Below are 25,120 nucleotides of genomic sequence, written 5' to 3'. Positions count from 1 at the left end.
AAGTTAGCCAAAACGACCGGATCGCTTACTTCTACTTTAATGTGCACTTTCAATCGACTTGTTTGTCGTGTTATGTCATAAAAAACAGTGAAATATTATCATTTCTAAGAAAACAATTTCACAAAAGTCCCGTGCGATGTCGTCAAATGTCGTGTTTTGTCCAACCAAACTTTGCAAAACTGCGATATTCACTATTATTGCATCAAGAGAAGCTGCTGATTCTGAAAAAAAAAATCATGATTCATTATTAATCATCAAAAGAGCTGTGGATGTGAATTTCATCATTTTAATTAATCAAGAGTGGCAATAAAAAAAAGCATTTCTAATTAGAATAAAAATATAAATAATGACTCTGTTGGCAGATAGTCCCATTTATACCCTCCTCCAACAGCTGACCCAAGGCTTTTACTTTGAAAGGCTGCATGCAGCCTGGTTGTCCGGTGTTGGCGTGTTTCCCTGCAGCGGGCTTGACTCAGATCAGTGCATTCCCCTATCTGCTCCTGCTCCTGCCCCTGCTGCCTGTCTCCTCTCCCTCTCTGTGTCTCTGTGGTCGATCTCCGGGGCTCTGCTGAGAGTTCGGGGGGGAAAAGCGCTGGTGTTGTGGTGGGAGTCTCTCTATGGGCATCGTCACCACAGAGTCGGGGCAGAGTGTGTTCCTGTTGAAACATGACGGGCTCTCAGGCGGCCAGGAGACACCGCAGCTTTGTGAGTAACCACTGAAAAGGAAAAGGGAGCTTTGCTTTTTTTTTTTCTTTTTTCTTTTTCCTTGTTCTTACAGGAAGTTGTCAGGCTGCAAAATGGAAACGTCTGGTCTTTTCTTTTTTAGAAAATACATTAGTTTCTTTGTGAAAAAGAAGCTGCATCCTAATGTTCCCACAGGCGTTTTCTTGTTTTTGTTTTTTTTCTTTTTGTTGCAGTGTGTCGTTGGTATTCAACAGTGACCTTATCCTAGTTGTTGGTATTTTTATCTCCACTGTAGAAGTCCTAAAATATTCCTTTAGTCACTTAAAGTGTCTGTGCAGCTCGATGCTGGGAGTTTAAAGTGACCTTATTGTGGTTTACGCTCGTCTTTGTAAAGTTTTCTCACATGTTTTAATGACTGCAGTGTTGATTAAGTTTATTATGATGACCTTGTTCTACCGTTCCTACCCGATCTGTGAGTTTTAAACCGAGGCCTAATCTCAGCCGTCAAGTTTTTTAGTTTAAAGTTGGATAGAAAACTTTACTTTTTGTTGGTTTTTTAGAGGTGGTTTTTCTTGATTATCACGTGGCGGCAGGTTTTGCATTGGGCGTCTACGCTCCTGTTCACTGTCCCTGTCATTGTCTGTCAGTCTCGCAGGGTGAATGGGGTCAGTTAGGTTTAGGGGGGGATGGTGGGGTGGGGGGAGTAGAGCCGGGCGGGGCAGAGGGCACCATCCACTGTTAATGAGACATCGGTCGATCTGTCAGACTGTTTTTGTAGTTGTGTGTGTGTGTGTGGTTGTTTTTCAACACAGCACCAAAAAGAAAAAAAAAAATCAATCAATCCCTCCATTGGTGGAGCAGAATAAAAAAAAAATGACGATGGCGACTTCTCTCTGTGGAAAACAGTTTATCTTTTTTATTTAAACAGAAGAATCTGCAGCTTTTCTTCAATAAAACTTTATTTCTAGGGAAAAAGTATCTCAAAGTGCTTCACACGATAAAATAATAAACAAAAAAGAAGGTCGACAGTATATCATCATCAGTATTGGGTTAATTAATAGATCATTTGATAGAAATGCCACTTGTTGTTTATAATTAATTAGTAACTGAAGGAAAAGCATCAAACATTTCATGGTTTCTGGTGAAATTTAGCTTCTTGTGTCGAGCAACGGACAAATATACATGTACTTGTGCTCTTGGATATTGTGAGGTGTTTTTCCACCATTCTTAATACTCTCCTTTTTCACATTCCTCACATTTCAAGATTGCTTCAGCAGTTTCGTCACTTAATTCAGCATTGTTTTAACAATTTGTTCATCTCATTCAGCTTCCAGCTTTCAGCATTCACCCGTATTTCCTTCAGAAAATGCATTCTCTAGTTTTCAGTTAATCTGCACTTTTAATCCGCTTTTTTGTCGTGTTAACATCATTTAAAAAAGCAAAAAAGTAAAAATCAATTCCTCCATTGGGGGAGCAGAATAAAAATCATCATTAACTGCGGAAAACAGTTTATCTTTTTTATTTACACGATAAAGATGAAACTTAGACTATGACAAAAAAAAAAAAAACACTTTTAAAAAACACAAGAATCTGCAGCTTTTAAAAAAAAAAAATCTAACTTTATTTCTTAAGCACTTTTCATACAAAAGTGTATATCATCAGTTTTGGAATTTGACAGATGAACAGATAAAGTGTCACCACGTTGCATAAGAAGTGAGTGAGTTGTTCCAAGAAATGATGATATGTCACAATATTCTGATGGGGAGTTAATTAATTGTGAAACAATGAGCTGATCAATATTTAATCATGACGATGTAATGACGTAATGAACGAATCATGGAAAAATTACACAATATGCAACATCCAAGACCACAAAGTACATGTAAATGATCTGTTGAACGACGCCCCGAACTCAAGATAATTTAAAAAAACATTAGCCGTTTCAACCAGCTGATCAATTAATCCCTGCAGAAGTGATTGGTATTTTTGTTAATTAATACTCAGCGACCACATGTTTGGTGTTTCCTCGTGGAAAATGACTTGTATTATTATTAATTGATCATCAAAATTGGCGGCATTTCAACCAGCTGATCAATTAATTACCTTGTCACTGCAGAACTGATACTCACTGACCACATGTTGGCCCCTAGCAACTAATTATTATTGATCAATCAGAGTTTCCTTGAACTGAAGCTGACGAACATCAACAGATGTTTAGTTCACTGTCACAATAGAAAGCAACAAAAAAAACTTAAAGCCCCAGTGTGTAACTTATTTGGCTTTTTATTAGCAAAAATCAAATATGTCTTTCATAAATACGTATTTCACTGATGTGGAATCACACCCGCATACAAATGAAAGCTTTCTCGTACCTTAGAATGAGTTGTTACAAGTTGTTACAAATATACAAGTGGGCGACGCACCGAACCGAGGCGGCCATGTTGCAACGCCATTTTTTACGTTGAGTGGCAGCGTGACCGTAGGTAACCACGGAAACTCAGCGGAGCTGTCGGCTCGGCCTGTTAAAACTGTCACCACTGTGTAGTTTGAGGAAGGACGGAGGCACTGGTGTTGCATTCAGGTGCAGTCAGGCAGACGGCCGTCAGTAAACCAACCGGATGTCATTTTACTCCACGAGAGAAAGACGGTAAAACAATACGACATCACCATGACAACATATTGTCACGCCTGTATTGTTTTGCCTCGTGCTGGCGGACCACTTGTTTACATAGACGCTTGTTTATCCTGTTACATGCAGCATCTGTTGTCTGTCTGACGTCTGCCCGGTTTCACGTGAATGCAACATCAAGAATACGTTCCGATATACAACCGCACCGCTAGATGGGGGGAATTCCTACATACTGGGGCTTTAAAGATTTCACATCTGAAATCGGAGAAAGTTGGATTTTTTTAAACTAATTGATTATCTGATCAGTTCCAGATTCATTTTCTGACCATAACTTGGGGAAACGGCAGCAGACACAGTGTTTAAACTCTGTTAGATGAGTATTTTGAAGGTGTGTGTGTGGGGGGTGTGATTGATGTGGTGACGGCGTCTGAACCAGACCGCTCTTATGAATTGACCTTTTGACCGTCAGTAACCTGTTTTTACACTTTTATTAGTCTCTGTTTGCTCCGCTCCGCTTCCTGTTTTCAGAAACGTCTGCGTGCCAACTAGGGTTGGGCGGTATGACGGTATTATACCGTGTGACGGTATAAAATGTCTACCGGTAGAGATTTTGCAATACCGTTTATACCGGAGAAAGAGCAGATGTCTGCGGCATCTCTCTGAAGTCACTGTAGTTACACCGCCTCGACACACGGGGGAGCCGGCACTGCAGCAGACTGCTTGGCGTGGTTGCATGAGCACGACGAAGAAGAAACAGCTTTACCGGTTACCGGAGTGATAACAACCATGGCTGAGGCGGAGAGTGAAAGCAGGAGTGGGAGCATAATCCATGACAATACATCCATGAGTGGGAGTCACGAGGAAACGGAGGCAGCCCGACCCGCCCAACAAGACGAAAAAGTGAAAAGTGAAAGTAATTCACTCCAGCCGTAACTTTTTTCGATCGATCAGCTGTGTTTACCGTTTCATGTGTCATAGTTCTGATGGTTAGACAGATGAATTAGACCTCTAACACATACTAAAGTTTGACTTGTCAGAGTTTTTCAGAAGAGGAGTAAGTCAAGTTATAAGCGATGCTAATTTCTGTTAGCCCGTCTATGGTGTTTTACATTATACGTTAGCATTAAGCTAGCGGGCTTTTTATGCTTAGTTGTGACACTGGCTGTGTGTGTTTTAAACATTGTTTCAAACTATGTGGGTTAACATCTTTGATGCTTAAATATATATTGCCGCTTAACATATTGCTTTACTCCTCCATGTGCCATTTTTACTGTAGGACAGGCTGTTTGTTTATTATGGTCACTTCAGTCCCTCCCACACACCGTTTTTCCGTCAGTTGTTGAAATTTGAGCCCTTTGTGTACTACCATAGACTGTAAAGGTTACTTAGGAACTCTAAAGTAACTTCTTTGATTTTCCCGGTTTGACCTGTTTGAACAGCCATAGACAGCACAGACCGTAGACATTTTTGTAAAATGCTAATTTGTGATTCTGTGATTTCTTTTTTTATATAGCCTATATAATTGCACTAACTGGAGCCAGACTGCTCTGGCATTTTTCCTGTCTTTTTTTTTTTTTATAGAAATCCAAGTTAAAAAATAAAAGAGGAAAATGATCAAATGCGACAGTATGGTTATTTTAAGCCATTAATTGAATTTGCAGGGGGAAAAAAACATACCGTGATATATACCGTTACCGTGATATGAAATTACTCATACCGTGATATAAGATTTTGCTCATACCGCCCAACCCTAGTGCCAACCACAGGATGTGACTGTGACAGGAGCTGCCACCCGCTCGGCTGCAGCAGCGCTCGCTCGCTCGCTCTCACCTCTTCTTACTGTCGAGTTTTCCACTTTGATATGAGCTTTACGTTTTTATGAATGCATGAAAACAAGATTTAAAACATAAGATAGAGAAGACAGAGGGAAAATAAAGCAAAACATGAAGAGAAGAAGCATTTAAACAACAAGAAAAACAGGATTTCTGCTCTTCACCCAGGTCACATGTTTGTAGTTTAGTCGTTAATTACTCGTGCTTAAATGTGACCTTCATTAATAAGTGGAAGCTCGAGACCAGACAAGTCTTTTTCATGTCGATAATGTTCCTCAACTGTTTGTCTTTGTTTCAGTATAATTTGGGATTCTGAGTTTGTTTTAGAGCTGAAACATGAAATTGATTTGCAGCAGTTTTGATTAAAGGTGAATCATAAAACCCTTTTTTTAAAGACGTCAAAAAGCAACTTGTGATCGATATATTTCACTATTTTCTGAAACATCGCTTTCAAAATGACAATAAACTCAATTGTAAGATTAAAAAGTTTAGCTGAACTCTCTGGCGGTGCCGCAGAGACGAGAGCTGGGACACCGGGTCGGAGGCTCTGATCTTACAAGGTTAGTTTTCAGCCAAGAGACGCTAGGTGGAAGGCAGAGAGCCTCCATTCTCCCTGGAACTAGTTACTAGTCATTGATTTAACCAGCACTAGGACTCTGTGGAAAAGGGGCAGAATACGTCTCCTTTAATGAAGCAACTCCAAACTAAAATAGTTCCCAGGTGTCTTAAAGACACGTCTGTGACCTGCTTTGGTCAAAATACCTAAAGGATCAAACATCACAGCTCTTTTCATCCAGCTGGTTTCAGTGCCTGTCCCTTTAAATGCAAATTAACCACTGCTCACCAGGCCCCCGCCCCCTTTACCCGTACTCACAGGTAGGTAGTTGGAAAACTGAGGAAACGGCTCATAAAACCACATGGATTTCAACCTCAGGAGTCTGAAAATTACAGATTGTTTTTGGTCAATTCTCACATTTTGGAGACGAGAAGGCAAAACAAACACCCAGATTTACATAATATGTCTCCTTTAAGATGCAAATGTAGCATAGTTAAGGTGAAAATCCTGCATAGTTCCCCTTAAATGTGAAATCTGCTCTTGGTTGCGGCGGCGTTCACCATCTGTCTTCCTCTGGATACAGACCCATAAATATCCTGAGTGGATCCGTCACTGTGGGTCAACGTGAGTCACCGCTGATGCATGGAGACGTTTTCACAGATTCAAAGACCGTTTCTCTCTCTCTCTGTAACAGCACACGTCACACAGCAATGGGCGCCAGGAGATCGGCACGCGCTCGGCCCGCACCGGCGTCCGGTCGCGCAGCTCGGAGGAGCCGCAGCAGCCGCACGTGGGAAACTACCGGCTGCTCAAAACCATCGGCAAGGGCAACTTCGCCAAGGTCAAACTGGCCCGACACATCCTCACCGGCAGAGAGGTGAGAGTCACACACACACACAGACACTGTTTTATTTTGTTTTTATTAGATTCATAATCATTATATCACATATTGACGAAGTGGTTGCAAAAGAAATGAAATAAAATGAACCTGGATTAGATGGAAGATGTATGTAAAATGTTTCTTATTGACTCATCAATGGTCAAACTCAGGTTTATGTGACCTGTGCTACTTTCTGTGGAGGTGCACACTCAGCAGTCACTTTATTAGGTACGTCTGTGTAACTGCTCTGCTGTAAAATCAACTTTTATGAAGCCTATAATGTTAACTTTAAGTTTCTTTTTTTTGCTGGAGCAGCAACAGAGGTCAGGTTAGTTCAGTTCAGTTTGGAGCTGGACTAGATTATATTCAGCCGTGTTTCCAATATCCTGTAGATAAACAGGAAGGAGCGAAAAAATGAGAAACACCTTTCGGTTTGTTACAGTTCGACTACAAACACATATTTTGCAAAGATTTCCATCAAAATCACCAAAAACTTGAGCAATATAAATGTTAAAGGGATAGTTCAACATTTTGGCAAATTCAAATATATCAAATACACAATCCAACAACTCCAAAACGCTCTGGTGGACAAGTTGTGACCTGCACATTCACCACACTATGAGATAATAACAGAACGTTACCAGACAGAGTTGTTTTAGAGGGAAATTCATGCAAAGCCGCTGATGCGTGTTGCCTTCAGGGACAGTTTTTCAGCAAGCAGTCTCTGTATTTACCTCTAAAACAACGCTATCTGGTAACGTTGTGTTATTATCTCATAGCGTGGTGAATATGCAGGTCACAACTTGTCCACCAGAGCGTTGTGGAGTTGTTGGATTGTGTATTTGATGAGTTTGATGAGGGAAACCAAGAAATCCCATGAGCCTCCGTAGCGTAGCTCTGAGCAGCTCACGGCTCTGCTCCGCCGTTCTAAAAATAGCTTGCACCGACAATTAAAAGTAACGAACCTACGGCTATGACTATAGGGATTATGGCAATGGGCCAATTTGCCATAATGTTGAACTATCCCTTTAAAGTCTATGAACCCCCCCCCTCTTCTCAAATAAAGTCATAAAATTAAGTCAAAAACAGCTTTAAACTATTAAAATAACACAGAATAACCTCTGAAATATCATCGATGATGTTTTCTGTCACTGTTTCCAGGACTGTGCTCTTATTTCTGAGTCTTTGTGCTCTGAGGTAAAAACCACCTAAACCGGTTACATAAGGAACAGTGAAACTCTTCTTTTATCGGTGTTTGCTTCACTTCAAACGACTAACGAGCTCATGGCTGTAATTTAAATTTGGCGAGGAGCAGGAGGAGGGGGAGGGGTGTGATGGAGCCGGACCGATACTCTGTAAGTCTTTAATAATACAAAGCTCAATGCTTCTTTTGTGCCGACTGAAATGTGTCCGTCGCTCGTCACATCTCAAATAAAAAGAGAAACTGGATGTCTGGCCAGATTTATAATCTTGTTTTGCTTATTCTGTGACCAGACAGTTCCTGATTTAATTCAGCGCTTCGCCAATAATAGACCGTTTTATTGAGCCCCCGGTAGTTTTTATAGTAAAACAGTGATGCACTGATAGTTTTATGTTTTTTTTATTTTTGGAGGGACGTAAATCTCACACAGCGAAATGTGTAGTAGAAGAAAGAGTGTTGTTGTTGTTGTTGTCGCCAGAGGCATCGACAACGACAACGACTACGACGGCCCAGGTTCACGGCTCCGTCTAAACCTTGTTGGCAGTAATGGATGTGTGTGTTTTCTGTCCAGGGTTGAGTTGAGTTGCTGCTGCTGCTGAGCGTTTGATTTGTTCATAATTGATGAAGAGAAAGAGCAAAACCTCTTCTGAACACAGCGTTCGACATTTAACCGAGCGGCGCTGCTCTTTCCCCTCCTGAATCCGTCATTAATTATTCTGTAGTTGCTCCTTTTTGGGGACATATTTCATGTTCAATGTTGAAAGTGTCTTTAAAAGCTCTTAAACTCTGGTTTTCTGTCTCTTTTTTTTGTCTTTTCTTTTAAAGATCTTATTTGTGTTCTCGGCATATGTCATAACAGAAGAGTTGATCACAAATAAATGAATTAAATTATGAAATTGTAAAGAATTTAACAAATACATTAGGAAATGCGTAATTAACTTGTTAAGGAGTTGTTTCCTACATACATCTGTGGCCAAAGTTATAAGACCACTTGGCGTATTTAAAGGGGAATTGCTGTTTTTTTTAACAATCTGGACCTTATTTCTAGTATAAAATTCGATCATTTACTCACCCAGATAACTTTGGTGTCATTACAAGTTGTTCCAACGAAATTAGCTCCAGCCGAGAGCCGCGTATATCCGTATAATGCGAGTACACGGGGCAGCGCAATGCAGCCTCTTAATAACACATTATCCGCCGCGAAACTCGTTCATTTCACCAATATTTTGTTATGATACACTAGTGCTATTCCCCTCTGAGTCCGGGGTTAGCTGTTATCAACATCCGGGGTCTGTAGGTTGACCTACTGACCTCTGACCTGGATGATGTCATCTCTGACCGCTGCGCGGCTCATTCTGATAATAATCATTCTGCTTCGGCATTCGGGTCCATTTTTATCTCAACTAGCCGGAGCTTTAGTGAGTCCAGGTTGCAGAGAGGAAGCCCGTGGAAGCTGAACTTCATCCAGCTGCTCATTTTGTTCTGACAAGTTGGAAACACGCAGAAACAAACCGTAGCATTAGCGGTAGCAACAAGCCGCGTTGCACAGCGCTCAGAGATGACATCATCCAGGTCAGAGGTCAGTAGGTCAACCTACAGACCCCGGATGTTGGAAACAGCTAACCCCGGACTCAGAGGGGAATAGCACTAGCGTATCATAACAAAATATTGGTGAAATGAGCGAGTTTCTCTGCAGTTAATGTGTTATTTAGAGGCTGCATTCTGTTGCCCCGTGTTCTTGCATTATACGGATAAACGCGGCTCTCAGCTGGAGCTAATTTCGTCGGAACGACTTGTAATGACACCAAAGTTATCTGGGTGAGTAAATGATTGTATTTTATGCTAGAAATAAGGTCCAGATTGTAAAAAAAACTGCAATTCCCCTTTAAGAGGTTTCAGTTGACATGAATCATCATTTTGCTCTATAAACCATAGAACAGAGACATCAGAAGGAGATTTAGGTCGTTTTACTTACAAAAAACAAACCAACCTGGGCCTGTTTGACTGTCAAGGTCATACGATCATGTTCCTTCACAGAAGAAAACTATTTACAAAGTCTGGACCTCGACCCCATCAAGCAAATTTGGGGCAAGTTGTTAAAAGTGGATAAAAACAGTAGAACTCACTTCATCTGCACATTTCATGAACATTAGGAAACTAAATCATGTTTTGGAGACAAAAAAAGTCAAGTATTTTCAGATCTGTTGGCTATATATCTATATAGTACAGTATATTCACCACCACACTGCTTTTTAATGTCAGTTTATTTCCTTCCTGATCTCTTGATGTGATTCACACTTCCTCTTCTCGTCCCATTCGACTCATTTTCGATGATAAATATATTAATATATTTCTCTCTCTCTCTCTCTCTCTCTCTCCACAGGTGGCAATTAAGATAATAGACAAGACGCAGCTGAACCCCAACAGCCTTCAGAAGGTAAATTCATCCTCCCAACTCCCACTCTCTCTCTCCCTCTCTTTTCTCTCGTGCTGTGGCAGAATCCATTTACTAATTCATGATGCACAACAGATTGAGTATTAATTGTGTAAAATGGGAAGCGGTGCATGCTGGGAAAGAGCATGTGTCCTCTGCATATACGTAGCTGAATTAAAAAAAGCTTTTATTATAATTATTGTTATTATTTCAGATGGTGTGATGTGATGAGATGATTCACTGCCCCACTTAGGTGTTTATTTTCTACATTAGGACTTTGCAGTGTAAATCTGTCCCGTAGCTGCATCGCCACGACAGCGTTTAATGGTAGTGGATGGATCTTATAGGCTGTTTAGGCTGTTTACATCCCATAAAAACCACAATCGGATGGTTATACAAACACACACCGAGGGGTTTGTTCACTTCAAGAAAGATGACATGTTTGTAAACGGAGCTGTAACACAAAGTCTCAGTGAGTTTCCAAGTCGTCTGAAGCTCAAAGGAACATCGACTCGGAGCCACAACGTTTTCGTAGCATAAAGATTAAAGGAATAGTTCAACATTTTGGCAAGTTGAGCTGTTTTAGAGGTAATTTCATGCAAAACAGCTGATGCGCGTTGCCTTCAAGGACACTTTTCCATCAAGCAGTCTTTGTATTTACCTCTAAAACAACATTATCTCATAGCGTGGTGAAGTGCAGGTCACAGCTTGTCCACCAGAGCGTTTTGGAGTTGTTGGATTGTGTATTTGATGAGTTTGATGAGGGAAACCAAGAAATCCCATGAGCCTCCGTAGCGTAGCTCTGAGCAGCTCACGGCTCTGCTCCGCCGTTCTAAAAATAGCTTGCACCGGCAATTAAAGGTAACGAACCTACTGCTAAGACTAGAGGGATTATGGCAATGGGCCAATTTGCCAAGATGTTGAACTATCCCTTTAACGTTGGGTGTTATTTGCGATAAAAACATGCATTTATTATAATAAGGCACTTGCATTGCTTTCTTTTTGTTGTTGAATTGCTTTTGTATCTATTTTAACCTCTCCTGCACTTACTACTCTTGTTTAATTTCTGTTTTTGTAATTGTCCTTGATTTTTACGGTGCAAATAATAAATAAAACTTAAACTAAACTAAACATAACGCCGGGTCGCGCGTCAACTTGACTCTGCATGAGACTTCACAAGACAAACATATCAACAAATGTTTGTCTTTATCCTCCGAATAAACCAGATTTACTCTCACTGCTATGAAAACGTTGAGCCTCCGAGTCGATGTTCCTCTGTTGATAAAACAAACGGGAGCTTCAGACGACCTCTAAGCACACTGACACTTTGTATTTCAGCTGTTTTGTGGGATGTAAACAGCCTAAGATCTGTCCGCTCTCATTAAACGCTGCTGTGGCGATGTGAGGACACAACTACTGCAGAACAGGAGACATTAAAAAGAAAATCTGCATGTTCATTCTTTTAGACCTAAAATATTAGAAACTAGAGCCCCAGGTTGAATTTGCCTGGAATCGTCCTTTAAAGGAGAGAAAATTAGGGCAAACTTGAGAGTTTAAGAAAGTCTAGATTGTTTCCCTGTGAAGGTTTTTGGTCGTTGTGCAACTGGGAGTGACGGTTTTGTTGTGTTTTGTTTTTCCTTGTTAAATCAAATCAGGAAGCAGCAGTTTTTTTTTTGTGCTTTTAAAATGCAAATGTTCAGAGGCTGGGAGTGTGAACGCTGCGTTCGCTGCCCAGCGAGCGGCGAGTTTCACTTTACAGTTTTCAAGTCAGCGAGTTGAGAGAAAGAGAGTGAGAGTGAGAGCTGCCCCGTAGCTTTGTCTCTCTCCCTTTTCTTTTCATGTGTTCACTCATTAGCAAGAGGAGATGTGTTCCCGTCTGTGTGTGTGTCTCTCTGTGTGTCTCTGTGTGTGTTTGGTTGTTTTGATCTCTGCTGCTGCTGCTGCTGTACATGTTGGCTCCGTCTCTCAGCCTGGAAGTCATTTCGGGGAAGTCGGAGCGATATCGACTCAGCTGCTGCGGCTCCCGAGGCTTTTTTATTTATTTACTTTTTTTTGGGCTCATCAGACAAGAAGGGAGGAAGAGGAGGAGGAGGAGGAGGAGGGGGGGGGGGGGGGTCTGGCGGCGGCGGCTGGTGGTAGTCGTGACGATGATGATGATGATGATGATGCTGGTTGTCAATGTTCTGGCTCTCCCCCCCTCCCCCCTCCTCCCTCGTCCCTCTCGGCGGTCGGCGGTCGGCCGGCGAGTGGTTTTCCATCAGTTTTTCCAAAGCTCCATTGATTCTGGCTTTTGTATCCGGGAGGCCGCGGCCCGGTGGCGTTTGGCTGTGACACTACACTGACAGAAAAACACTGAGTCATGACAGCACCGCTGCTGTTCACGGAGGCACAAAGCGTGAGGCTTTTGTCGCTGTCGTTGTCATTGGCGGCGGCGGCGGCGGCGGCCGTGGCCCTTGTTGTTTTTAGGTTCCTGGTTTGTCACAGTCAAGGAAAAGAAGAAGAAGAAGGTTTTTTATTTTTCCTGCTGCTCCGCCAGGAATATGAAGATTTCTCTTGATGTTTATTTTAGGAACTGGAGCACGCTAAAGGGAACAAAAAAGAAAAAAGAAACTACATTTATTACGTCTTTTGTACTTTTTTTTTTGTGATTGACGCGTTAAATGTTCCTCGTTGCTGTCACGCTGTTTCTATTTATAGTCCAACTTTCTCTGCTTTTTTTTTTTTTTTCCCCCTCTCTTGTTTCCTGGGTCGTGAGTTCGAGGATTCAGAGTTGAAGGAAATCCTGACACGGATTAGACTTGTGATGTTCTCATATACAAAGGGGTCGCTCTTTTTTTTTTTTTTTTTTCCTTCCTACCATTTTGATTATTTATTGCATATTTCAAATTGTCTACAAAACCAGTTTCACAAAAAAACATTCAGACTCACCTTGTGTTTTTGTTAAGTCCAGGAAGGAACACCTCGTCTTTACTGATTTGTGATTAACGTGGAAATACAAGTCGATACAAAACACGATGATTTCACTTGACAGACTTGAAATTTGTGCAATGGCAATTATTTCTCCACTGTCTCCAAACAACAGGATTGATTCTTCACGTTACAATCAAAACTAGCAAGATAAACAAACGTTTCAGCCAATTTCATTCGCTCATGTTGAAGGAATAGTTTAAATGTAGAGAGTTACATGAGGAAAATCAACACCGCTTGTGTGAACATGTGAACATGGTGAACATGTAGGTAAAGCCATTAGCCAATCAGCTGAGCTTAACCTGGAAACATATAAACAGTTTGTCCAGCTCCGTCTCATGACGACACGACTCTAAGAAGTCACCGCTCCTGGATGAAAGAGATGTCAAGACGAACACTAATCGTCATTTAGGGCCATTAGTCGACTAATTGTTGCAGATAATGAGATATAAAGATGTAATAATAGGCCTTTAAAATAGGATATTATTGTTTACTTCTCACTTCTCAGACCGACAACTGCCCCCTTGGTAATAACTCATCTATCAGACGATGTAGGCCAAACTTTGTGCAAAATTCTATTTTTGATTAAATCCGGGATAAAAGTGTGGTAGTTTTTTTCCGCATTGGATAATGCAGGCGCACGGATTATGCGCCACGTTGGTCATGGTTCATCAGCCAGTGATATTGGATCCATCATCCGTCAATCAAGCGTCTGAGACACACACACACCCAGCTCAGTCCCGCCCCAAACAATGACTATCCCGCCCGCTCGATAACGACCAATCAAATTTGTTTTCCTTACTCGGGTAAACTCGTGCGGCAACTCGTGACAACACGTAGAAGGAGGCACGACAAACAGGACAAACGGCCATTTCTGAACACCTTTAAAACGATCAATTTCAGATTTTAATTCTGAATGCGTCAGAAAAAGGAGACCAACTGTCAACTGAGTGAGTGTCACTACTTCCAGTATCTGGCCCTTCAAAATAAAAGCCCTCTTGCCTTTCATGCACAGTTCAGTCATATAGATTTTGACTTAATTTTGACAAACCACAGGAACTACACGCACATCTACAACATCTAAAAGCTGAGTGCCAGACACACAATACATAGAATAGGTTAGTCCGCACTTCATTATCACCTCGTGTGGTGTTTCTGGTCCAACCCTTCTTCAGACACAAAGGTGATCAACCAATGAAATTGTAGGTTGACTAATGACTTCTTAGTCGACTGTTTGGTTTCAGCCCTGGTAAAGACACATAAAGATTGTTGACTCACTTTGGTTTTTATACAAATGAAACGAAGGCGATCGAACATTTTGATCCACCAGACTCCACCGTGCATCATAGAGCTGATGTGACCCGACTCGACCAGACAGCGATCAGATCGACCCACATGAACCATAACAGACAGAACGTAACCATATGATATCAGTTATAGGTGGGAAATAATAAATAATTATGTGAAAAGAACAAATGCAAGGTGGTTAAAATAATAATTTCCGGGCTCTCGTGTTTCCAGAAAACCAACATAAGGGCAGAAATCTTTAGAAAGGAGTTGAGCTTCAACAGAACAAAGCTCCAGTGAGAGAATAAGCGTCTTTAATCAGCCGGTCATGATTTCTCTTAACCTCCTAATCCCCTAAAAAACTATTAAAACTATTAAAAAATGCCTCAGTGAGCCACAGTTTGGAGCGATTAACCAGAAAATGCACCAAATGTGTATTAATTCGCTGAAATTAGTTCCCAACAAATGCACATTTTACTAAAAAACTATGAATCCCAGCTGTTTCATATGAAGACTGAAGCTTTTGCTGGTTTTTTAAAGATGTTTTTATCCACAATTATTGAGAGTTCTGGTCTTTTCATGAGGTTTTTAGACGATAAATGAATGAGGAATACAAAAAAACCCCACATTTCTACTCGGTCGCCGTGCAGCTCCTCCGGGGTTTTGTGCATCAGATGCTGCGTTCAGGTTCAGATGAGCTTTAAAAAAGAAGTCGGGTCTCATGTTTAGTTTATTTATTTATTTATTTATTTTTTCCTCTCCGCTCTGCAGCAGCAGCTCGTCCAACCTGCATCAGAGCCGGCACCGCTGCGTCCTGACCTCTTATGTAAGAGCAGGAGTTGGCGAGCGGCTGATAGCGGGGGATATCGTCTCCGAAGCCTAAATGTTTATTTTCAGCCTCTGTTCTTAATAGTTCGGAGGAGCTGAGTCGACGTTCACATCTGTCACTGGCTCCTGGCGAGCGGCTGCTGCTGCTGCTGCTGCTGCCTCTCTCTCTCTCTCTCTGTCCTGATTCAGCAGCTCGACGCTCCGGGGGCTTGTTGTTGTTGTTGTGGTCGTTGTTGTTGTTCAGGTCCAGAGGTCAAAGGTCACGCAGGGAGTGTGGCACTTGGAAGTCTTGATTAAATCTAAACACTGACGTCGGCTCAGACGGTCGGAGCCCGGGACGAACTCTGCTCCCTGAGCCGAGAGAACCGAGTTTTTTTTCATTGTTTTTGGGTTTTTTTTAACATAAAAGCCTACATCTGTTCAGATAGATAGATAGATAGATAGATAGATAGATAGATAGATAGATAGATGGATAGATACTTTAATAATCTTTCACAGGAAATTGCAATTGTTACAGCAGCTGTGCATTCAAGCATCCATTCGTTGTAACAACAGAAAATTAAAAAAAAACAGATCTATCTAAAGAATTACAGACTTATCTACAATATAAATTGAGCTAAAGACACATCTAAAAAAAATACATATGAGGTATAAATACAAAATACATAAAATAAAAAAATACACAGGAGGTAGAAAATAATTTAAAAATCATTATCGATAAATTTGTCGATTAATTGATTAGTAGTTTGGTCAATAAAATGTTAAATGTTGAAAAATGTCAATCAGTGTTTCCCAAACCACAAGACGTCGTCCTCAAATGTCTTGTTTTGTCCACAAACCAAAGAGAGACTCAGTTTATCATCGCAAAGGAACAAAGAAACCAGAAATATTCACGTGTAAGAAGCTGAAATCAGAGAATTTGGACTTTTCTTCTTTAAAAAAATCGCTTATTAGATTATCAAAATAGTTGATGATTAATTTTATAATTGATTATTGTTCGATTAATCGATTAATTGTTGCATCTCTACTAGAAACTCTTTCATCCTGTCAAGCCCTTATTCCCCATATGCTGAGACCAGGGTTTTGTGCCCGCGGGGCGGGGCTCATCGGGGCTCCGCTCCGTTCAGACGTTGTGCTGAGCGTGAACCAACGCACCTCACCGGCGCAGAGCGTGAAGAGAGAGAGAAGGAGACGCGGTGGTGTCCTTTGCAGCTTGGTGACAGGACTTCGGGTACCCGTAAAAGCCGACTCCCAATTTACTGCCGGTCCCAAATTTTTAATAATCATGCTAGCGTTTCACCAGCTCTCATCTCCGCCACTCAGCCTCTCAACCTGCCGCCTCTCTCGTGTGCGGGCTCACTGCACGTAGACACACGTAAGGAAAAAAAAAAAAAATTTTTTTTGGATACTTAATTTTTTTATGTTAGTGGGAAACACTGATCGAGCTGTGCGTACGCACAACTCTCCGCAATATTCCATTGATAAATCACACCGGACCCAAGAATGGTGCAGAACCATGCACAACCATATATGGTCAGCACGTGCATAATTAAGTAGCCATGCGCTTTGTGGAGCGGCAACAAAGTAACAACAAAGACAACGGGCGGAGAGCTGATTCACCCGGAATGATGCTTCGGCGGACTTGCCCTCGCTTTTGAGGTCGGTTATGAGAAAAATGCCTGCTGTCCAGACAACTGTGTTTTTTTAAATATACTTTTTTTTGTTGTTTTTCATCACGCGATGACCCACACTGTCTCGATCGCGATCGACGTAATGAGCACCCCTGGTATAAGCATTGTCACGCAGCATTGTCACCCCCCCCCCCCCCCCCCCCCCCCCCCCGCTGCCACCTCAGCCGAAATTTTGGCCAGGAAAAACCCTGGCTGAGACCATATTATATACAGTACATACATACATTGTCACATTCATATATTCTTGTACACATAAATACACAAAAGGTAAAGATAAAAAAATATAGATTTAAATTAAAGCAGAAGTAAGTGATATATTTGTGTTAATATAAGTCTTAAATAGTTATATCTTCCGACAGCAATCACTTACATAGTGTTTGGACTGAAACACGAGTCTGTCAGTCACTCTGCTCTGCTCTGAGCCGAAGAGAAAACATTTATCGTATCCTACAGTTTTTATCCAATGAGGAGAGAGAACGCCATGCAGGGCTGTGTGTGCAGCCAAGGAACGCCGTGAATGTGGTGACGTAGGGACGAGGACTGTTATGGTGCGTTCAAGGAAACTCGTATTTTTCCGACCGTGACATGGTACCAGTTCGATCTGGTACGAGTTCACCGGTCGGAAGTTACTGTACGTTCAGACCGAGAGCGTCGCGGTGGCCGGAAGTCATTCATTTTCAATGAGAACCAGCGTCGAGGAGCGTTGAAGAGCGTCAAAGGCGTTGGCGTCGCGTTTTGGCGGCGAGAGCGTCAGGAGAAAGTTGAAATCTCCTGAACTTTATGCTAATGAGCGATGATGCGGAGCAGTGGCAACCAATCAGAGTGTAGATGTCGCGGCCCCTTTAAATGGATGACCAACCACAACCGACGTCAACTTCTTTGACGCGCGTCAAAACGCCAGGGTGTTCAGACCACCAGCGTCGCGGAAAAGCGTCAAGAGTGTCTTTTGACGCTTTTGACGCTTTTGGTCTGAACGACCCATTATGAGTGGCCGTTATAGTGACTTTCACCGGTAAAACAGGTCGGAAAAACACGAGTGGGTTGCCTGAAACGCTACAAAGTCGTAAGTTGTGACTTGAAGCTGTAATTTACGATTTCAAAAGCCTGCCTGGAACGCAGCATTAGCGAAAACGACCGGACCACTTACTTCTGCTTTAAATTAGAGCTGATTAACCCACATTTGCTGGAAGTCATGGGTAATCTCAAGTTCTTATGTGACATGAAAAGATTAATACTGCGACAAACAGCGATGTGGGGGAGCTGCGATCGGGTCTGTGACTCACCTCAAAGTCTCTCGACTGACGGGATTTTAGTTTACAGGCCTCACATCACTTTGTAATTGAGTCAGGGAAGGAGTTTCCACAAAACCCAACTGTGTGTGTGTTTGTGTGACTTCATCCTCCAACTGTGTGTGTGTCGATTGGCTTCAAGGTGCCGTGTATTGATCACAAGACATCATGCATCATGGCGGTGGTATGAGAGGATCAGCAGCAGCAGGTCGACGTCCTAACGGCCGCGTTATGTGGTGAATCATCGCCGCCTCTCTCTCCCTCTCCTCTCTCTCTGGTGTTTATCCCACTAATTCTGTTTACGGCAGGACATACCTGACAAAGTATTCCCATCCCCTCGGCTCCTGGCGGCTATGTAGGGCAGCACAGAAAGAGAGAGAGAAAGAAAGAAAGAAACTGAACAAGTTTCCACTGAGGAAGTTCCTGGTTTTAAAAAAAAAGACATTTAGGAGGCAGGAACTTAACAGGAACGTCCTCTCAACCACCGGGCCGGGTCACAGAGAGAGAATGAAAAAATATAATTGTTTGTTTTGTCTGATTTATACTTCCGGTTGTTTTATTTTGGAAATTTTTACCACTTCCGTCTTTGCCTCTTTCCAGCGTGGCGCAATTGACAGGCCGATAATTAGATGACAGACAACCCAACGACTGTCAACAAAAAGAAAAAAACCAAGAGTCCTGTTTAAATTGCGGGTTCATTGTGTGTGTGTGTAATAAATGTGGCGACCGACTCTCCACCACTTCATCACTTCGCAGAAAACTTAAAATCTTGGTTCTTGATTAAAGCAGAATATCCTGAGATCCTGAAAACCTGCTTCCATTACAAGTTGCCGTGACAGCAGCAAAACGAGATGACAGAATAGACTGGACACAGGGAACACCATGATTATTATATTATAGTGATTTGTAACAAAGAACGTGTTGATTGAATTAAAAACGTTACGGAAAACCATGTGACCGTCTACAATCGAGGCCAGGCCCTTCACTCCCTGCAACCGTTGTGCAGCAGTTTTTCTTTAACTGCTCTTGTTGTTGTTGTTGTTATTAAGCGTAGACGCTTTCTAATAATGTTTGGTTTTAAAAATGCTTTTTATTTTGGGGCTTTCTCCCGCTCTGAGTTTTACCCAACCAGCCTCAGGCCGCCCTGAGACTCCCATTAGTTTCTTATTTGGGCTTTTATTGTGAAATATTGCCATGTTAAGTCAGTGTACTGCGACTTTTTAAAATAAAAAAAGTTTCAACTTACATTTGTTTAAATTTGTTATTTACCTTTAAGACAGTAGGTTGCATACATCATTTGCTGTTTTGTTGCACACATCTGAAAGAAAACAGCATTCAAAACCGTTAATGAAACTGCAATGATGCGATTTCCTCTGGAGCTCAGGAGTGTTAGTATAATGACGGTCAGAGTGTGATGACAGGGACGAGACCTCAGGCTCACCCTCCTCCTCCTCCTCCTCTTCATCAGCAGCCAGACTCGACCAGGCTTTGCTCGCCAACATGGCCTCCAAACCCGGTCGACTCTGTCCTGAAGGCCTCATAATTAACCCTTCGCTTGTCTCTGAAAGTGGAGAGAGGTGAGATTTATTATCTCAGCCTCACACAAACACACTAACACACACACACACACACACACACACACACACACACACACACACACACACACACACACACACACACACACACTGCCATTATATAGAAACATGTGATTTCAGCTGATACTCATCTTCACTGCTCAGTCTGGTGTTTAAGTCGATTTCTGCACAAACACACAGAGAAACGGCGTCCACTGAATTTTCTGTTTGTTTCTGAAGTAGAAGAAAAACACATTTTCTTAATTTCTTTCCGGTCAAATGTGTCTAAAATACATAAATAAATAAAAACATCCTCATTAGCCGAAAGTAGCTCTTATATCTTAAATACTGCAGCATGAACCTTCACTGTTTATTTCTGGGCATCCAAAAAGTCGACAGACAATTTATTTACACAAAACTCATCATGTTATATTATTGTGGGAAATGTTATTTATGGGGAACAATTTTTGCCATGTTTGTCATTTTTAAGACTGAATGATCAAGTCCCAAAAACCCTATTTAAGATATTATTCAGAAACAACAGTGGAAAATGTTGAGAAAAACACAAATAAACTGATTTGTTGTCACTTTTTAGTAAATATAATTGTCAAAATCATCATTTTTACAGTTAATAACTGGATCCAGGTGTGATTTTGGTGGCTCTGGTTTAAAAAAGTGTAGTTTTATACAATTATCTTCTATTTTTCCATCGTTATTTGTTTCGTCTTGTTCAGGTTTTTGATCTGAGAAGTTAATCTCACAAACGACAGTCGAGTTATTGTCTCCGTTATGTCAGGAATCATGTTTTTATATATCTGGGCGGCTCTGTGGACCAGTGGGTTTGAGGCTCCGCAGGTTTGAAATCTGTCTGAGAGATTAATAACCAACGATTTATCTTCTCAACAAGACATTTGATTTAACGATCCATCACATAATAAAACAACGTTCTTCACTCCAGTGACTCATTCAACAAAAATAATGAATCTTCTTGTAAAAATGCCAAAAATGAGCTGATTACAGCCTTAAGAATATATATTATAATCAATATTCTTCTTTCATATCATCAATCTTAAAGCAGCTGACGTCATTTGGACTCTTTAGGACGGGACCTGCCAATGTTTGTGTGATTTTATTGACCAAAAAAGATCGATACATGCCTTAATGATGTATATAATATAGAAAAGATCTTTATGAAGACCAGACTTTTCAGCTCTGACGTCTTCGCTGTCATACATTTTATCCAGTCACACAACCTAATTGCAGTTAGTTAGTAGATAAATGTGGAAAATGCACAAATAAACAAAGATTTATCGTCTCAGAAAAGATTTTAGCTCTAAAATGTCTAAAAAAATAGGTCAATTTTAGTCCAGTTTCCCTATCTATGGCTGTTTAAAGTGTAATTTTACATCTTTGTCTTTGGATTTCTGTCGTTATTAATTGTCTCTTGGGCTAAAAAGTGGAAACATGTGTTTTTTTGTTCTGTTTGTGTGTCAGTGTCCTGCGATGTGTTGGTGGGTATGAAGCGAAGCAGCAGCAGCAGCAGCAAACTGAACTCATGAAGTATTGATGCCTTTTTACATTTTTATGGATGGGAGGAGAGAGAGAGAGAAAGAGAGGTGTAGTCAATAATAAATAGCACTCAGATCTCTTGATGCCTCGTACAGCAGCGTTAAAGACTAAAAAGCATTTTTGGCTGTTACAAATCTGCTCACTTGGTCAGTCTGGAAGAGGAAGAGGAGGAGGAGGAGGCTCGGTGTCTGGTCATTAGTGGAGGTGAAGAGATGGAGATGTGATGTTTAACGTAAAGGGATAGGTCAACATTTTTTTGCAAACCATAATCCCTATAGTCATAGCAGTAGGTTCATTACCTTTTAGTCTGGGGCCGTTGTTCTGTTGCTGTTTTGGTATAAGCAACCGGATCCAGGGCGAGAGAGACGATAGGCCTTTCCGTCAAAATAAAAGCACCAAGCTAATAAAATGCGGTGAAACTTTTTTAATTTAAGGAATATAATTTACAAGAAAGTCCCTGAGCCATTTAGTTAACCTTTTTCTTTTATTGTATTACAAGTTAATGTCTATTTTACAAGTTTTATGTTGGTGAACACTTTTACTTTGGTGAATTTGGTGATTTCCGGATCCGTTATCGGTGCATGTTGTTTTTAGATCGGCGGAGCAGAGCCGTGAGCTGCTCAGAGCTACACTAAAGAGGCTCATGGGATTTCTTGGTTTCCCTCATCAAACTCATCAAATACACAATCCAACAACTCCAAAACGCTCTGGTGGACAAGTTGTGACCTGCACATTCACCACGCTATGAAATAATAATGTAACATTACGAGACACGAAGCAAATACTCGGAACAGTAGCAGCTGAAAAATGTCCTGGAAAAAGATTTTAAGAAAAGAGTGTGAACCCTGGTTGGTTTGACACATCACGATCCAATTGACTTTTAACGTGACGTTCAACATGAGTGGATGTTCGTTGGTTTTTACAGACTTCTCCGTCCCACAGGCGACTGACTTTATTCATTTTTGTGAAAAAGCATTTAGTTAGTTGGTTGCAGTCGGAGTGTGAAGAGGATTTCAAGCAATTTAGTGAAAAACGCTCCAGAATAAGATTGAAAACCTTTAACTCATATGAAGCTCCGCTCGACCTCCGTATCTAGACTGAGGAGGAGGAGCAGGTTGTTGTTGTTGTTGTTGTTGTTGTTGTGGTGCGAGCATCTCTCAAGCCTGCTGTGGTGATGATGATGAGCTGATAAGTGTTGTGTGTGTGTGTGTGTGTGTGTGTGTGTGTGTGTGTGTGTGTGTGTGTGTGTGTGTGTGTGTGTGAACCCGTGAGCTGCTGTAATGAAGCGTCTGAGTGAGATTAATGTTGACGACAGGAGGGAAACCTGCGTTTTTTGCACAATCTGACACGTTTCAATTCAATATTTAATCAAAATTACATAATAAAATTCAAATAAATCAAAGAAAATAATCAATCTTGACGAAAAATGGGGAAAACAAAACAGCAGCACTGTGGAATGAAAGTAATTAAAAAACATTAATTGATCATCAAACTTGCAGATGAGTTTCCTCTTGTGGATTCATTTCATTCACATGATAATTAAAAACTTAACTCGATGCATCTGCTGCAGATTTAATGTGTTAAAGGAAGTTTTTTGGTTTGTGATCTCTTTCCCTCCTGTTTCCTTCTTTAGTTCCTCACGTTCACCGCAAAAACTTCCTTTTTGTTTATTTGTTTGTGGGTTTTCACCAGTTTTGGGTTAAATAATGTGAATTTATCACTTTTATCTTCTTGCTTTGTCCAGTTTTGTTGTTTTTTTATTCACTAAAGCAGAAATATACAGGGTGAATTTCTAATGTCTTCCTTCTCTCTCTTTTCTTTTCTTGCAGCTCTTCAGAGAAGTTAGAATAATGAAAATCTTGAATCATCCGAATATAGGTGAGTAACATCTGAGACATCAATGTGTTATATAAACATCCACCACATGTACGTTTTATTTATATATTATCCACTGATTCATCTACATTTAAAAAACTCGGGCCTCTCTCTCTGAGACATTTGACATGCAGGGTTTTCTGACCTTTGACGTTTCTTTCGCTCTGGACGACGGTCACATGAACCGTCACCATCACCGCTGCCAGCTCCCGCTTTCTTTCTTTCTTTCTTTCCTTTAAATTTGGTTTTATAGTTTCACACAGACGTCGTCGTCACAGTGAGTTTGTTGAGAATCAAACAATCCTGGCAAATGTCGAAGTTTCTGTTTAAATAAATGAAATGAATGGCGGCCGTCCAGAGTTTGAGGTCGGTTGAGCCGAGGTCGCGTCTCTCAGGCCGGAGCCAGAAACATTCCTGACATTTTCTAAAATGTCTGTGACAGAAAAAAATGGACAATAAAGTTTTGTCAGATGATTTGTGAGCTGGGATCTATCTATCTATCTATCTATCTATCTATCTATCTATCTATCTATCTATCTATCTATCTATCTATCTATCTATCTATCTATCTATCTATCTATCTATCTATCTATCTATCTATCTGTCTATCTGTCTATCTATCTATCTATCTATCTCCTTTTCTTTTTACCTCTCTTTTTTTCCTCAATCTCTCTTTCTATCTGTATCTCTTTTTTATCTCTCTTTCTATCTGTATCTCACTTTCGATCTCTCTTTCTTCAATCTCTTTTTCTTTCTATCTCTCTTTTTCTCTCTCTCTCTTTCTATCCCCCTCTCTATCTCTCTAATGCTCTATCTCTCTTTCTATTTCTATCTCTCTTTCTCTTTCTATCCCCCTCTCTATCTCTCTAATGCTCTATCTATCTTTCTATTTCTCTCTCTCTCTATCTCACTGTAACTCTCTCTATGCCCCTCCTCTCTCTCTCTCTCTTTCTCTTTTCTTTGTCTCTGGATAAGAAACTGAAGTCGGTTTGATTGATAAACTTTGGAGAAAGAGGAGAGAAAAACAAAAAAAAAAGAAAAGGTTTGTCCTCTGAAACACTGACCGACACCAAACCACAGCAGCAACAAGCAGCTGAGAGACAGATTAGAAACAACATGAGACACATGTTGGTAGAGTTTCTGATAATTTGGATAAAAAAAATCTGAAGAAAATAATGCCAAGAGCCAAAATCATGTGTTTTTCATAGAAACAAAAGTAAAACGCCTTCACTTATTTATTTGAGTGGATGAATCGGCACAAAATACACAGATTGTAGCAAAAAAAGAAGAAGAAAGAACTAATTTACATGTGTGGTCCCTCGACAGGAAACAGAAAATAGGACAAAAGCTCGAGACCGAAATAAAAATAAATGTTGCAGTGAACTGATCACAGAGCTGCTCTGACTTCTCTCTGTGCTATGAATAGAAACACAAAACAACAGCAGAGATGGTTTTATTTATAAGAAAAAGATCGGTTACACTTTACTTGAAGGTATCGTCATAAGAGTGACATGACACAGTCATGAACGTGTCATAAACATTATGTCAATGTCATAACATTGTCATTAAGTGTCATTCGGTTAACCCTAACCCTACAAAAACCGAATGACACTTAATGATAACGTTATGACATTGACATAATGTTTATGACACATTCATGACTGTGTCATGTCGCTCTTAAGACAGTGTCATGCCACTCTTATGACGATACCTTCAAGTAAAGTGTTACCAAAAGATCAGTCAAGATATTTAACCTTCACTCAAAATTCAAATTTCACTCATTATCTACTCACCCTCATGTGGACTAAGGGCTGGGAGAAGTTT

General features: G+C 40.9%; 2 protein-coding genes across 36 annotated transcripts in view; one reads left to right on the top strand and one right to left on the bottom strand.

Moving 5' to 3' along the window:
* The window catches only part of LOC146963273 (creatine kinase, testis isozyme-like), a 205,431-nt gene that overhangs the window by 110,829 nt on the left and 69,482 nt on the right, over positions 1-25,120 (bottom strand). The window lies entirely within an intron of this gene.
* Positions 1-25,120, top strand: part of mark3a (MAP/microtubule affinity-regulating kinase 3a) — a 73,403-nt gene that overhangs the window by 3,123 nt on the left and 45,160 nt on the right. For 32 of the 35 annotated variants that reach the window (XM_085768057.1, XM_085768049.1, XM_085768051.1 and 29 more), the window contains exons 2-4: positions 6,396-6,578; positions 10,166-10,219; positions 23,251-23,299. In XM_085768057.1, the coding sequence (XP_085624183.1) occupies positions 6,396-6,578; positions 10,166-10,219; positions 23,251-23,299 (286 nt within the window). Of the gene's footprint in view, positions 1-521; positions 706-6,395; positions 6,579-10,165; positions 10,220-23,250; positions 23,300-25,120 lie in introns of those variants that run through there. The other 3 variants (XM_085768039.1, XM_085768030.1, XM_085768054.1) reach the window with 3 other exon arrangements.

This window comes from Trachurus japonicus, chromosome 22 (genome assembly GCF_045865225.1).
Source record: "Trachurus japonicus isolate A0001 chromosome 22, Traja_1.0".
NCBI classification, from domain to species: domain Eukaryota; kingdom Metazoa; phylum Chordata; class Actinopteri; order Carangiformes; family Carangidae; genus Trachurus; species Trachurus japonicus.
This window is presented reverse-complemented; position numbering and strand designations above follow the sequence as displayed.